The 14,799-nt window shown below is 44.8% G+C and overlaps 1 protein-coding gene across 1 annotated transcript in view; it reads right to left on the reverse strand.

Moving 5' to 3' along the window:
• The window catches only part of PPTC7 (protein phosphatase targeting COQ7), a 35,892-nt gene extending 26,313 nt beyond the window's left edge, over window positions 1-9,579 (reverse strand). The window contains exon 1 of the mRNA XM_046639769.1: window positions 9,038-9,579. Within this exon, the coding sequence (XP_046495725.1) occupies window positions 9,038-9,266 (229 nt within the window). The 5' untranslated portion in view covers window positions 9,267-9,579. The remainder of the gene's footprint in view (window positions 1-9,037) is intronic.
• Between the last annotated feature and the right edge of the window lie 5,220 nt (window positions 9,580-14,799).

Consider the following 14,799-nt stretch of genomic DNA (forward strand, 5'->3'; position numbering starts at 1 on the left):
ACAATTTGGTCTCAATCTGTTTTCTAACATCGGCTTCTCAACCGCCCTTGCCATCCCCACCCTGCCAGCCCAAACTACTCTCTAGCCACAAAGCAGCTGTGCTTGGGCTGTCTTCTTCCGTGCCTTTGCTGAGCCCTCCCTCTGCGGCCTTACCATTCTTCTCCTCACTTGCCTCGGTTTACCGAGAAACCCATCTCTCACGGCCTGACTCCAGGCTTCCACAACACCTAACGTGTGTGATCCTTTCATATGTGTGCCTTCCCCACCACATGGAAACTTCAGGGCTCAAGTCTGTCTGGTTCGTGGTCTTCTCCACAGCACCTGTCAGGGACTAACAGGAGACAACCAGTGAACACTGAGTTCAGGTGACTGTACGGAAAAGTTAAAATACCAACACTCTGGTATACAAACTTTCATCCAAGAACACCAAAAAGAGAAGGAACCCATTATCTCATCGTCGAGTTGCACAAGGTGTCGTGCCCTGGGTCAGAGCTGGCTACAAGACGCTCCTCTCACAGAACATCTTCAGAAGAAGGCTTGAGGGAAGGAGGCTTGAAAAGGAGTCTGGAGAGGGCGCCACTCCCAGCTTTCTTTGCCACTAACTGGCTGTAGGACACTGGCTAATCACTTCTCGAAGCTTTAGTTTTCTCATCCGTGAAATAAGGGGCAGGAGGACAAATTCTCTCGAGAGTTCCTTTTTCTAAGATCTAAGGTTCTGAGATTCTAAGTCACACTGCAAGAAAAGGGAGCCTGTCTTAGGAACTCTTTATGAAATAATGGTTAACGGATGCGGCTGTACTTTACTTTTCACATACAATATTACAGTACTGCATGAACTAGCTTTGAAGCATAGGCCCCATTTCAGGCTTTCCAGTTTATCCTTTCCCCTTAGCACACCACCACATGCATGTTTTCAGAGGAGTTTCAATAACAATTCCGAGAATAAAAACACTGATCCATGTCCTTTTACTTTAGTTTTAACCACCTAAAATGTCAGAGAACTTTTTCTCCTTTGAGCCACTAACAAAAAAGTCAAGCCAACCGTTTTTCAACTTAAATTCTGATAAAAGAATAAAACATGTTACAGATTAGTATTAACAGACTTCACTGAATTCAAATGATCTGTAAATAAATATGCATGTGTACAATGTATTCATAAAACACACTAACCTTGTTATCCAACGACCCTTGACTGTTCAGTGAATTCAGCGTACGTGAACAAGAAAAACAATGAGAAGATCAAAGCTGCCACTCAAGAACCAAGAGAAGCGGATTTTTAAAAACAGTGCATGTACAGGACATTCCTGTTTAGACCTATCTCATTTCATGGAAACACTGATGACTATATTACCAATTAGTGGTCAACCTGGAGGCCATGGGCAGTTTTCTAGCTCTTATGCAAATAGCTCAAATCCATTTTCTTACCCAGAACTGCTCTCCAAACACTCAAGTGAAAACAGAAGCACTTTTTTGTTTGCTCCACTCAGCACAGCTAACCTTTTGCATCTACCACAAATGACAGCACAGACTAATTCTGGGAAGTCAGAAAACTTGCTGGGTGATGGCATCCTCAAAAGACCAAAATGTACAGTTGCAGTAGTACAAAAAGAAAGAAATTCCCTTTCTTTTCAAAATAGTCTGTTAACGAAAGAAAAATCAGTGCAAAAATGTGTTGGAACTGCCCTGAGTCAAAATAGTCCTGGGCCTTCAACAGAAAGTACTCTTTGTAGGAAGTCACTTTTGTCGTCTGTGGCAAAGGTTCTGCAGTCATTTTGTAGTCTCTGGGATTCGTACCACCAACTCAATCATTCTAGAACTATTCACCAGCTACAAACTTACCTCAAAAACAATGTTTAAGAACCTGGTAAATTTATAAATTGTTAAATGTGACAGAGTCAAGATCAACAATGAGCTTAATGATGAGAGCGATTTCACAGCAACTGCAAAAGTGTAAATTAGTATAACCTTTCTGGAGGGACCTGTGCTAATACTCATATCAGAGGCCTTGTAGATGTTCACAGCCTTGGACTCAGGAGCTCTTCTTCAAGGAATTTATGCTAAGGAAATACTCAGATGTACAGATATTCACTCTAGTGCTACTTGTAACAGAAAATTGGAAATAATTGAAATAACTAAAAAGAGAGGACTGGTTAAATAAATTACAGACTGTGCAGGCAGTAAAATATGATGTAGTTATGCTTATCAGTATAGAAATGTTCAATTTACATTACACAAAAATCTCATCACACAGCAGCACACACCTTAATCTAACTTTCTTTAATAATGTATATACATACAATCTATACACAAAGGCTGGAGGAAACCAGGCTGACTACAGCTGAGTCACGAATTACACGTGTTTTATACTATGCTTTTCTGAACATGCGTTACTTTTATAAGCACACAACAATACCATTTACTTCAAAGCACCAAACATGCAAGCATGAAACTTAGGCCCAAGTCACAGCTCTGATACCAGCTGTGTCGACCTCACTGGTGAGTCACCTTTACAGATGGGGAGTCAGATGCAGACTAAGTGCAGATAAGACCAGCTCGTTTATAGCTGAAAGATTAAATCAGGTAAAACAAAAACGCGCTGGAAAATCTAAAGCACTATATAAAGCCCCGGTAAGATGAATCATATTTTGTGTCAGATATTGAATAAATGCTTACGAGGAACAGAGAAGAGTACTTTTAGTCTGTAAAGAAAACTCCTGCTCCAGTCCCCAATCCACTCAAGTTTCTTTTGGGATCTATTTAAAAGCATTGAGCATCTTTTCCTTAACATTTTAAATTAAATTGAAAGAGCGGTGCCACCCGCCAACTCAAGTTTAAACGTGTGTGTGCTATCAGCCCAGGCCCTCTGCCGTGGGTCAGCTTTTGCAAAAACTCTTGGCTTATGATGCAATTTATGGTGAACTGTTTAACAATAGGAAACAGTGATTTTAGATCTCAGGGAGATGGAAAACTATCAGATATTAAAAATATCTGACAACTCCCAAACAAGACAGGTCACTGAATTTTATTACTAACGATAAAGATTAGGACCTAGGGCACCACTTCTTAAAATGATACCATTTTGAAAGGCAAACTCACAAGGCACATCGTGGTCAACTAACCAGAATGCCTGGTTTGAAAAGAGAATTTCTTTAGAAAGAAAACTGTTAACTTACTTTTCCAAAGCATTTTTCTGAAAATTCTGAACCTAAAGCTTCAGGTAAGGCCTCTCTAAAAGGCATGGGGATGTACAAAAACATGAATTTGGCATTTAGCTTGAACTTGACATAAGCGTTTATTGAAAGAACGTGGTTGTAGGTCAAATACTCTGACCCGGTGTAGTGCCTCGAGTCACACAGCAGTACAAACTCCACTGGATGGTGTTGCAAGCATTCAGGTTATGTACTGCCCAGTTTCACAGAGCAGTGCTAAAGTTCAGGGACCAGCCTCCCCCAGCCCAGGTCCCCCTCCAACCCCCCAACCCAACCAGCTAAAACCTGCGGCCTACCTTCTGCTACAACTTAAAACTCCTTTACAAAACGTATTTTCTAAAAAGTAGAAACAGTCATGCTTTTAAAATTTAATCACTTGCTCTACAAAAAAAGATTCATCCAGAATCCTTTAAGGAGATTATTAACAAATTGAGAGAGAAGCTGGAAGTTAGGAAAATTTAAAACTATGCTTGAGAATCTCTAGATTAAAGACTGTGAACAAAGGAAACGTAGCTCTGACAGTATAACAAATGAGGAAATGACTTTAAAAATAATGTGCCTTTTAAGAATCTTATGAAAAGTACAGTATTTCTATACAGTTAAGTGAGAAAAATATCAGAGAGCAGACTTTAAAAAACAAACAGCATGGGGCTGGCCCCGTGGCCGAGTGGTTAAGTTCGCGCGCTCCGCTGCAGGTGGCCCAGTGTTTCGTTGGTTCGAATCCTGGGCGCGGACATGGCACTGCTCATCAAACCACGCTGAGGCAGCGTCCCACATGCCACAACTAGAAGGACCCACAACGAAGAATATGCAACTATGTACCAGGGGGCTTTGGGGAGAAAAAGGAAAAATAAAATCTTTAAAAAACAAACAAACAAACAGCAAAATGCCTCTACCCATCAACCCTGTAATCTTATTTATTTCAGAATGATGGAACAGTCAGAAAAGTCAAACAGCAACTAGTCAGTGGCTTTTTTTGGGGGGCTGGAGGGGAGGGGGTCAGTGGCTTCTTAAACCCTGGTGTTCTATGAGTCCTTGAAGGCTATTTTACTAAATCCACAATTCACACTTCCTTTACATTCTACCAATTTCTCTTGAAAGCAGGCATATGGTATCAGGTATATTCAAACTACTGACCGATCTTAGAACCCACACATCTGACTGTTGTCATTTAAAAACGCTTTCCCTTGTATAAAATAATTATATTAGAATTATAGTAAAATAAATATATAAAAAACAACCATATTCCTCATAAAGTTATAGAGTTACACTATGATTCAATAATTCCATTCCTACGTATATACCCAAGAAAATGGAAAATATATGTTCACACAAAGGCCTGTACATGAATGTGTCACAGCAGCACTATTCACAACAGCCAAAAAGTGGAAACAACCCAATGTCCATCGACACATGAATGGATAAACAAAATGTAGTATCCATACAATGGAATATTATTCTGCCCTAAAAAGGGATGAAGTACTGACACTACAATGTGGGTGAATCTTGAAAATACAATACTAAGTGAAAAAAAGCCAGACACAAAAGACCACATATTGTATGATTCCATTTATATGAAATGTGTAGAACAGGCAAATATATAGAGTCAAAATCTATTTTTCGTTGCCAAGCAGTGAGGGAGGGGAGACTGGGGAGTGACTGCTAAAAGGCAGGGGGTTTCTTTTGGGGTGATGAACATGCTCTGGAACTAGTTAGTTGTGGTGGTTGCACAACCTTGTGAATGTATTAAGTGCCACTGAATTTTTCATTTTAAAAGGTGAATGTTATGACAGGTGAATTACATATTTTGATTTTCAAAAATTCAACCAGGGTCATGTCTGTTGTCAATAGATAGATCAGGCTGGATTTTGACTTTCAGAAAATTATAACTATGTAAGACTGGTTTTTTTGACAAGGCTTGAAATCTAGCTGAGGGAAATTCTAAACAGGACATCTTGAAGGGCTGCAATTAGCACACAAACACCCTCTCCCAAGGTGACTGCTTTGTTAAAAGGACAACACACTTTCAGATATCGAGGTTTTACCAAATATACTGAAACTATCATGACTGTTGGAAAACATCAAATCCTACTCAGTCTATTCACTTCCTAAATAAAATTCAGATCTTTATATTGTTCATATAATCCTTATACCTCAAGACAACACATTTTAAGACTCACATTACTCACAAAACCATTTCAAAATCCTGGCCACAAGCAAAATCAGATCCAAATGAAATTGTTTTCATTTCTTTTTGAGGTTTCAAGTTAAATCAAACTTAAATAAACATCTCTCAGTTTTATAAGAATTACTTTAAAACAATACTCAGAGGTCAGAATTTACATGGCATAGACGATGCTGCCATTTTTTAAAGAAGTGGTTTCAGTAAATTGTGGTTTAGGATGCAGAGGTTTTGGTGCATTTTAATTATGAGTCATAGAGTGAATAAAGAAGTTGTAAAAACACACACACTCTTCAGCAGGAAAAGCATTAGAAAGACAAACAGTATGAGAGGACAGACTGGTTTTGAATTCATCTATCTTGTCAACAAAACTTAACCAGAGGTGTAACGGAAAGAGGACTGGAATGGGGAGCCTTGGTGCTAGCCCTGGTTCTGCCATTAACTAGGAGAGTAACCTCAGCAAAGTCATTTGACCCTCTGGAGGCCTCCATTTCTCATCAGTAAAATGAAAGAACTGGACTCCAAGATTTCTAAGTCTTACAACTCTCAACAGTCTTGGATTCTATTGTTAAGCAGCTTAGGGCTGTGGGAGGTCCAGCGATTACACACTAGGCAGCTCTCATATTTTTGTGTACTTAGGTATCCATGCCATAGAAAGTAACAAGAGAACCCAAGATTAGCCACAGAGAAAAAAGAAAAAGTGCACACATTTCCTGCTGGTACTGGTTTACTCCTGCTGGACCTAATAAAGAGAAAGCACCTTTGCCAATTTTCCAGGAGATAGGAGTGGTTCCTGTGTCTCACCACACCCACCATAGTTGGTTTTTCCTAAGAGAAATCCAGTCGGGACTCTACAAAATGTTGGAAAGCACCAAGTACTCTTAGTCACTGCATGACTAATAAGACAGATCTATTCGAAATTAAAGAAATGAAACAGCTTTCTCTTTCTATCACAAAAAGAAATAAGCAGCTTTCATTCCAAACAGTCAAGGAGTCCTAGATGACCACAGTGACTTGCAGAGATACTCAGCAATAAACAGTGTCAACCAAAGAAAATGGATTACCCATAGAACTAGAATGTTCAGAGCACTGAGGTTCAACATAACATCATTATTCAAAGTAGCCTTTTAATGCAATTCAGTTTACAACTCCAACTTCCAGAGTAAAAAGCAATATTAAAGGCTCACCAAGATGCATCACCTCTTTCACAGCAAGAGACAATCAGATCTGCCTGTGATAAAACAGAAGTCGCTATCATACGGACTGGTCTGTGGAAGCCAGAGATCAAATGAGGCCAACTCAGTCGTTTCAGGTGGCTCCTGAAAGTTAAGATGACATCCGGAAGAGCTCCTCCAAAACAGGACAGTCCTGGAGAACCTGTCTCCTCCGATTTGGGCACAACACACACACACACATTCTTAAAATGGTTCTTTGTCAAAGGGAGGGCCAAAGACCACCCCCAGGGCACATAAGTGACAATCTGTCGGATTATGCCTGGTGACATTCCTTTCGGGAAGGGTAGAGAGATTAACTTGGTACCCACACATGGCCCTCTAGGTGGTACATGGATGGACATCATGGGGTCAGTGAAGTCCCCAGACACCTACGCAAAATTTTGTCTATGCACATTTTTCTGGGGAGAGAGACCTTGGGCAGTCAAAAATTCTCAGAGCCTGTGAACCAAGGGAAGTTAAGAACCACTGACTTAGTGCCAGATATAAAACGGAAGAAATCCACTGAAAGTGCCCACATGAATAAGATAGAAAGTAATGCCCGTTATTTGAGGGGCAAAATAACAGAGTGCTGTCTTTTCCAAACAAAAGGAAAATATGATCTGATGGTCTGAAGTCCTTGAGGGTCGGGTAGTCCACTCCCTTCATCCTCTGGGCTAGATGAGGACAAGGAGCTGAGAGGCTCTCGCCCAAAACCACAGATCCAGAGCTGGTAAGTGGGGAAGCTGAGCACCAAATCAGGCTAGGTTCCTGCCAGGATGGTATGCTGATACTTTTTTCAGAATACATTTGACCAAAATGTCCCATATCCTTATAAATATTCCACTCCAATAAGAAGGTGGCCTTCAAAAATTTTTACATCAAGCTTCAGCATAGGGACTTGACACATTCCAATATCCCCCAATTCATCAACCAAATCACAAATGATAGCAGACAGCAGGTGTATAAGGGGGAACCAGAGGGGCTCACTGTCCCCTATCCTGTAGCACTATGACTGCAACTTGAAAAAGCAGCACAGGCCACAAGCTCACTGAGGGAAGCGCTCCTAAATGTATTGGAAAAAAGACAGCCACTGAGAGCCCTTTAACAAAGATACTGAGTCAGGGTCAAGGTGACTTCAGAGTAGAGTCGTGGGATTTTAATCTGCAAGCTCCTCGACCTTCTGAGGAGTCTCTCTCTCTCTTAAAGTTAACATTAAGAGTGTTGCCTACACACTAAAGGATTTTCTCAACGCAGGTAACGGGGTCATCTAAAGTTAAACTGAGAAGAACCTTTCCAGTTCCGTGTTCACAAACACTACATGGAGGAGAAGCAAAGATAACACCCAGTTATGCTGAGATCAAATTTAAAAATAATTATAGTCATAAAAAGTTACAGGACCAATTGTTCCGATGCCAAACTCTGCCTCAGCATATGAAATTTAAAAGTGACCAAAAACTTAATCTCACCCGAGAAGTGAAACCGAAGTGACATTTGCCTCCCAGTTCAATGACAGCATGTCCTTCAATTTCAAAGGAAGTGCTTTATTTATTAAAGGAGATTTAATGGCATACTACTGCACGGTGCATACATACATCGCCTCCAAAGGCGTCCGTTAGGTAAAGTTTCTGATCGCCTGGGAACTACATTTAGCCCCGTCTCCCAGCCCCCGACTGCAAGAGGCCTTCGGAAGCACCTGTGGCCTGAAAAACCTTTAACCAATTTTCAAGGCTTCCCTGGCTGCAGTCTGGAAGAGTGTTCGACCGTTCTATTTTGGGTCAAGGAGATTCTCCTCCACCCCAAGTGACCTCGAGTGGGCAAGATCAGCGCGGGAGAATGCGCTGCGAGTGCTTTTTCAGCAGGCCAGCGGCCCCCGCCGCGAGACTCCGGAAAGGATGGAGACCCGGCCACGCTCGAGGCGGCGAAGGGATGCGGCCGGGTGTCCGGGGCTCGCGCCGCGCGGTCGCTCGGGATCCCGCAGCCCGGGGCCGGGCGGAGCCGTCCGGAGCCTGCGGAGCAGCGGGGATCCCCGGGGCACGCGGAGGGAGGAGGGGGGAGGAAACGCAGCGGGCTCCGGAGCTGCAGGTGCCGCCGGGGGAGGGGACGAGGTCGTCCGGGGCTGCCGCGGCCAGGGGACTCAGAGTGCGGTTCTGGACTCGGACAAACTGGTCACATCCTCGGGCTGGGTGACCTTGAGCACGTGTCTCGACAGCCCTGCGCCTCGGTTTCCTCACCTCTCCAATGGGGGTTGTTCGAGCGGAAAAGGCACCCCGGAGCGCTTGGCGCGGCGCCTGGCACATCGTAAGCGCTCGCTGCGAGCGGGCCGCCGCTGGCTCCGCTCCCCGCCCGCGGGCACGGGGAAGCCCCGCGCGGGGAGTCCCCGGGAGGCGGATCCGGGGCCGGGGCCGGGCCGGGGGGCCGGGCCGGGGACTCACCGAGCACGTCGGCCGAGCGGTGCCGGGCCACGAAGCACGCGTCGTCCCCGTAGCACGCGCCCTTCTTGAGGAGGCCCTTCCGAAAGTCCTTGCCGAAGCCGCAGCCGGCCGTCACCAGCCCGTAGTCGCCGCCGCCGCCGCCGCCGCCGCCGGCCCTGGGGTCGGTCTGCGAGAGGCCGCCCAGCACGGCGCGGGCCACCAGCCGCCCGTACGAGAGGACCGAGAACATCGCCGCCGCCGCCCCCCCGAGGAGGCGGGGGGCCCGGGGAGCAGGAGAACGCAGAGGCCCGGAGCCGGCTCTCTCCTCCGCCGCCGCCGCGCCGCCGCCGCGCTCCTCAGGGCGGCGCGCAGTCGCCGCCGCCGCCCCTGCCCGCCGCGCGGGGCCTCGCACACGCTCCGCCGCGCGCACCGGAGCCAGAGCGAGGTCAGAGCCAGCGGCTCCTCCGCTTCAGCCCGACTGGGGTCTCGGCTGCAGCCACCGCTGCCGCCGCCATCTTCCGCTCCACTAGCGTGTTCCGGGCCGCGCCGGCAGCGCCGCCCCCTCCGCGGCCACGCCCATAGTCCCGCCCACGATTCGCGGCTCAGGTCCAAGCCCCGCCCCCTCGGGCTCGCAGCCGTATGCATCACCGAGGTCGAGCGTGCGCAGAGGGTGTGGACGCAATGTCTCCTGGGAGTTGTAGTCCGGGAGTTGTGGTCGCTTTTTACTTGACTGCCTAACGTCCAGGACCTAGGAGGATTCCCCAGACGCTGGATCTCAGTTAAGTTACTGAGAATTACAAGTGGGCTGTTTGAGAGTTTCCTCCCCTGTTTTAACTGTATCTCTTAAAGGCTGTTCTTTTAAGTAACGCCACCACCTCTTTAAAGAACAACCTGAAGGAAACTAGGTCGCATAATAGGTCACGTAATATTATTCTGTAGTATACACATTAAGAAACTGAAGTACACAAATCTAGTGACGCCTCCAAAATTTATATACTAGAAGGGTTTAGGGGCAGCAATCTGTTTGGAAAGAAGAGCCATTTTGCATAGTATTTAGGAACATTCAAGAATATGCTGTAAGTCCCTATTAGATTGGGGGTGGGGGTTGAGTGGGGGAGACAGTGATGGAGATACAGGCACGGCCACTGCAGATATGTCACACAGAAGTGTTTCAGACTTTGCAGATGGTCCTGCCAAATTGGGAGTAAAAAAGTCCAGGCCCCAAATTTCTTTGTCCCAAACCTTAATTTTCTTGAGGGTCCAGCTGGCTAAGCAGGTCTTTTCCCGACCAATGCCTTGGGTGCCCAGAGAGGTCATGCAATGCTAAAAACTTGCAAAGATGAGGCCCCTTCCTCTCTCCTTCCACAGCTGCCACCTCTTCTCCTCAAAAGGACAGCCCTTGGCAAGAAAGGCAGCTTCCCTCCTTTTTTTAAAGCTCTCAGCTCACCCCTAACAAAGACATTAGTAGCCTTCTCCAGATTTTGACTATTATTATAAGAAACCTTCTCCTGAAATTATTTAGGTTGAATAATAACTAAATTTAATAGGGAGTTTGTAATCTAATGGGAAGATTAGCTCACCAAATATGTGTAATATATTTGTATCTGTGTGTGAATGTACATTCAGATTACATATCATGCTCAGTGGCGCTATATGTAATCTAACCCTTGCGTACCTCTCCACCCCATTTGGTGCCATGTCCCCTGAGCTGACTGGGCTCTAACCATACTCACAGCTGCCTCATGGCCTTTGCTTTTGCTCTTCCTTCTACTCACTAGAATGTTATTCCATTATCCGAGGGTCCTGTGCTCTTTCTGGCTGTATCCCCAGAACATATGGGCAAATTGTAAATACTTTAGTAAATGAATGAAAGAATGAATGAATATTTCGCTAGATCCTAAGTTCCCCAAAGGCAAGGATCATATGGCATTTTATTATTAGGATCTGATGCAATGCCTGGCACACAGTAGGGGAGTTTGTAAATATTTATTGAATTAAAACAAGGAATAATTGAATACAAACTATAAATAATATAAAAAATAATGTCTGTTGAGTAAAGTAATGATTGAATGAATGAGGTTCACAAATAAAAGAAAATTGAGATTTGAGGCAAGTGATCTAATTTGGAGTAATTTTTAGTTTTATCGAAACATAAATATGTATCACCCAGAAGCGTTGGTCCTTTCCCATTCACTGTTGACAGGTCTGTACTTATTCTGGGGACTCTTATCTCACTCTTGAAAAGATTTTTATACCTTTCTTAATACATCTGCCAACTATCCACTCAGAGTGTAGTATTCTGTTATCCTAATTACTGTCATTAAACAGTTCACAGTGTACCGAGTACTCTATATGTTTGTGTCCTTAGGGTTTTCATCAAAATTGGACTGATTAAGTCACTTAATATAGTGAGTGGCACTTTGTCAAATATGTAGATCCCCCAAAAAAGTTCATTTATTGGATAAAGGATATAGTGATCCCAAGAACACAGTCACACCTTGCTATTTTTTCTGGCCCACGAGAATTGGAGAGCACCCACAAGAGAGGGTGCAGCCTCAAAGATCCTCTGCTTGGCATTTATGTCCACGCCAGCTGTGCTAAAGGTTGTTCTTTCAAGCACACACCACTACCAGATCCCAGCCGGGCTGTCAGGTAATTCTACCCCAAGGACAAACTTTTTAAAATAGCATGTCAACCCCTATTCCTTGCCTTGTCAGACTCCTTCAGACTGCCCCTACCTTTCATTTCAGGGCCTGTATTACCTAATTTCTGTGTCACTCAGAAGAACCGGTTGGATGAGATGAGCCGGAACGTAAGATGTGACTCTGAAGCTGTTAACGTCTGCTCTCATGGGGCTGCCGCTTTCAGCGTTAAATGATACAGGTGTCTTGAGTTTCCTGCAAATGAGTTGCTCGCCAGAGCACCATGTGCACCAAATCCTTTCTCAGAGCTCCTTTGCACTTTTTGGAAAGGAGAGGAGACAAGGCCTCAGGTTCCCTTGAATCATTTATTCCAGAGCCAGCTCTGAAAAGTTTCGCCATCCTGGGGCGTTTCATCATCGCCAGGAGAGAGTATTTTGAAAAAACACCTTCCCCTGCCCTCCCCCAGGAGCACAATTCACTTTTGACATTTTGACATTTTGCTACACTTAAAAGGCCCTAAGAGTTTTCTTCCTTAACAGAGTTACATTCCTAGCACTTCAAGGATTCCTGGGAGGTCACTTGTCACTCTCAGAGGCAAACAAGTGGTGAAAATACCATCTGTGTTCCCAGGGCACCTCCATGGCATTAGGAAAGAGCTTTGCACTAGAGTCACCCCAGCTCCTAAAAAAAGCAAAAAAAAAAAAAAAAAAAGCATGAATTCCCTAATGAGAGTTTCTGTCGGACTGGTAAACTGATCTCTTTTGATTTCTTTTTGCTAACTTATTCAAAAGAAGCACTAATTAGTTTATGGCAAGGTTTCTCAACCTTGGCACTATTGACATTTGGGGCCAGAAAATTCTTGGTTGTGGGGAGCTATCCTGTGCATTGGAGTGGGCTTAGTTAGCTGCATCCCCGCCTCTATCCACTGGATACCAGTAGCACACCTCACTCCCTAGCTGGGACAACCAAAACTGTCTCCAGAGTTGCCATGTGTCCCCTGGGGGCAAAATCACCCCCAGTTTAGAACCACTGGGTTATACCAATGCCGTGCAAGTGAACAAATATTCGGTGAGCACTTGTTCTGTTCAAGGCTCTGGGCTAAGGATAAAAAAAATGTTGGTGCCTTCATGGCAGTCACAGAGTAGTAGGAGGGTTAAAAGGGAAGTAAATATATAGAGAAAATAAACACCGTCGATGGAAATAAAGGAGGGATGTGGGGGGGAGAACGCCCAGGGCACTTCATGAAGAGGTGACGTTTGTGAGAGGCCTGAATGGACAGACAGAGGTCTGAGGAGGGGGGACAGCCGTTCCAAGAGGAGGAAACGGAAACTGAATGAAGGCTCAGTGTGAGCGGAGAACAGGCAGTCTGGTGTAGCTCCACCTGAGGGTTTCAATCGAGGAATAACAGAAGTGGGGCTAGGGAAATAGTTTAGGAGCTATTTGGCCATAAAAAGGAATGACGTGCTAATCCACGCTTCAACATAGATGAACCACGAAAATGCTATGCTAAATTAAAGCAACCCGTCTCAAAGACCACATATTGTGTGAGGCTGTTTATGTGAAATGTCCAGAATAGGCAAGCCCATAGAGACAGAAAGCAGATTAGTGGTTCCCAGAGGCAGGGGGGAGGGGGAATGGGAAGTGACTGCTAATGGGTGCGGGTATGGGGTTTTCTGGGGGGGAGAGGGGGTAATGAGAATGTTCTGGAATTAGATAATGGTGATAGTTGCACAACCTTATAAATATGCTGGAAAACATTGTACACTTTAAGAGGGTGAATGTTGTGGTATGTGAATTCCATCTCAATTAAAAAAGCAGTTTAGGACCTGCTACAGAGGGCCCTATATGCTATGCTGAGGGCACTTAATGCTGGAGACACCAAGCGGTCACCAAGTGCTTTTAATACGCCAGTAATAATGAAAAGATAATAAAAAATAATTAAAATAAAAAATAAAATAATAATAGCAGTAATAAGAACAGTAATGAAAGTGAGAACAATAGCTCCCTTAGACAGCACTTAATGTGCATTACCTGCACCATCTGCCCTGAGCACCTGTTTAAACACATGACCACCTGACAGTCTCGTCTGCATTGTTGTTGATAGTCCCTAGGACTTGTTATTTTGTTTATTGTTTGTCTTCCCCATGACTAAAATGTAAGTTCCATAAGAGCACGGGATTTTTTTTTTTTTTTGAGGAGGATTAGCCCTGAGCTAACTGCTGCCAATCCTCCTCTTTTTGCTGAGGAAGACTGGCCCTGAGCTCACATCTGTGCCCATCTTCCTCTACTTTATATGTGGGACACCTGCCACAGCATGGCTTGCCAAGCGGTGCCATGTCTGCACTCGGAATCTGAACCCCTGGCCGCCGAAGCGGAACATGTGAACTTAACTGCTGCACCACTGGGCCAGCCCCAAGAACAGGGGATTTTGTGTATTCTATTCACTACTTTATCTCAAGTGTCCAGAACAGTGCCGGGCCTATAATGGGTGCTAAATAAATACCTAACAAGTGAATGCTGTTGATTAAGAGAACCTGAGATCACATAGAACAAGCAACTTATTTTACAGCTGAGGAAAGGGAGGTGAGTGACATGTTCATTCCATAGCAAGTCAGTGGGTGGAGCTGGGCTGAACTGGACAGGTGTCCTGGAGACTCCTGGTGCCTGCCCTGGAGGCCCTTTTGAAGGAAGTAGCCGTAGGCTGTTTGTTCCATGAACTCATCATGCTTTGCATTGTGTGTGATGGTTGTGTTTTCCCATCTAGCATCCACTCCCCCCATTCTCTGAGAGTAGTATTTTGATTTTCCATGGAGGAATAACTCATCGTCCTCTTGGTTGACGCAGTTTCCGTGGAACTGGCTCGATGGAGGTGGACACATGGCTCAGGTCTGACCAATCAGAGCATTGCTTTCTCTTGGTCACAGTTGGGTCCAGAGAGAAGGTACCTGACTCAAGCAAAGCCAATGAAACTCCCTTCTGGGATTTTGCTGAAAGTATTAAGGAGAAATTCTCAGCAGGGTTTCTAAGCTGGTGGAATGCAGGCTTGGAACTGCCGATGGCCATCTTTGCCACTACTTGGGAAGAGCCAGCCTGAGAATGAAGACGAGACAGAGAGAAGCAGAGCCTAGAGATGGTAAGCAG

This window comes from Equus quagga, chromosome 15 (assembly GCF_021613505.1).
Source record: "Equus quagga isolate Etosha38 chromosome 15, UCLA_HA_Equagga_1.0, whole genome shotgun sequence".
In the NCBI taxonomy this organism is placed as follows: Eukaryota; Metazoa; Chordata; class Mammalia; order Perissodactyla; family Equidae; genus Equus; species Equus quagga.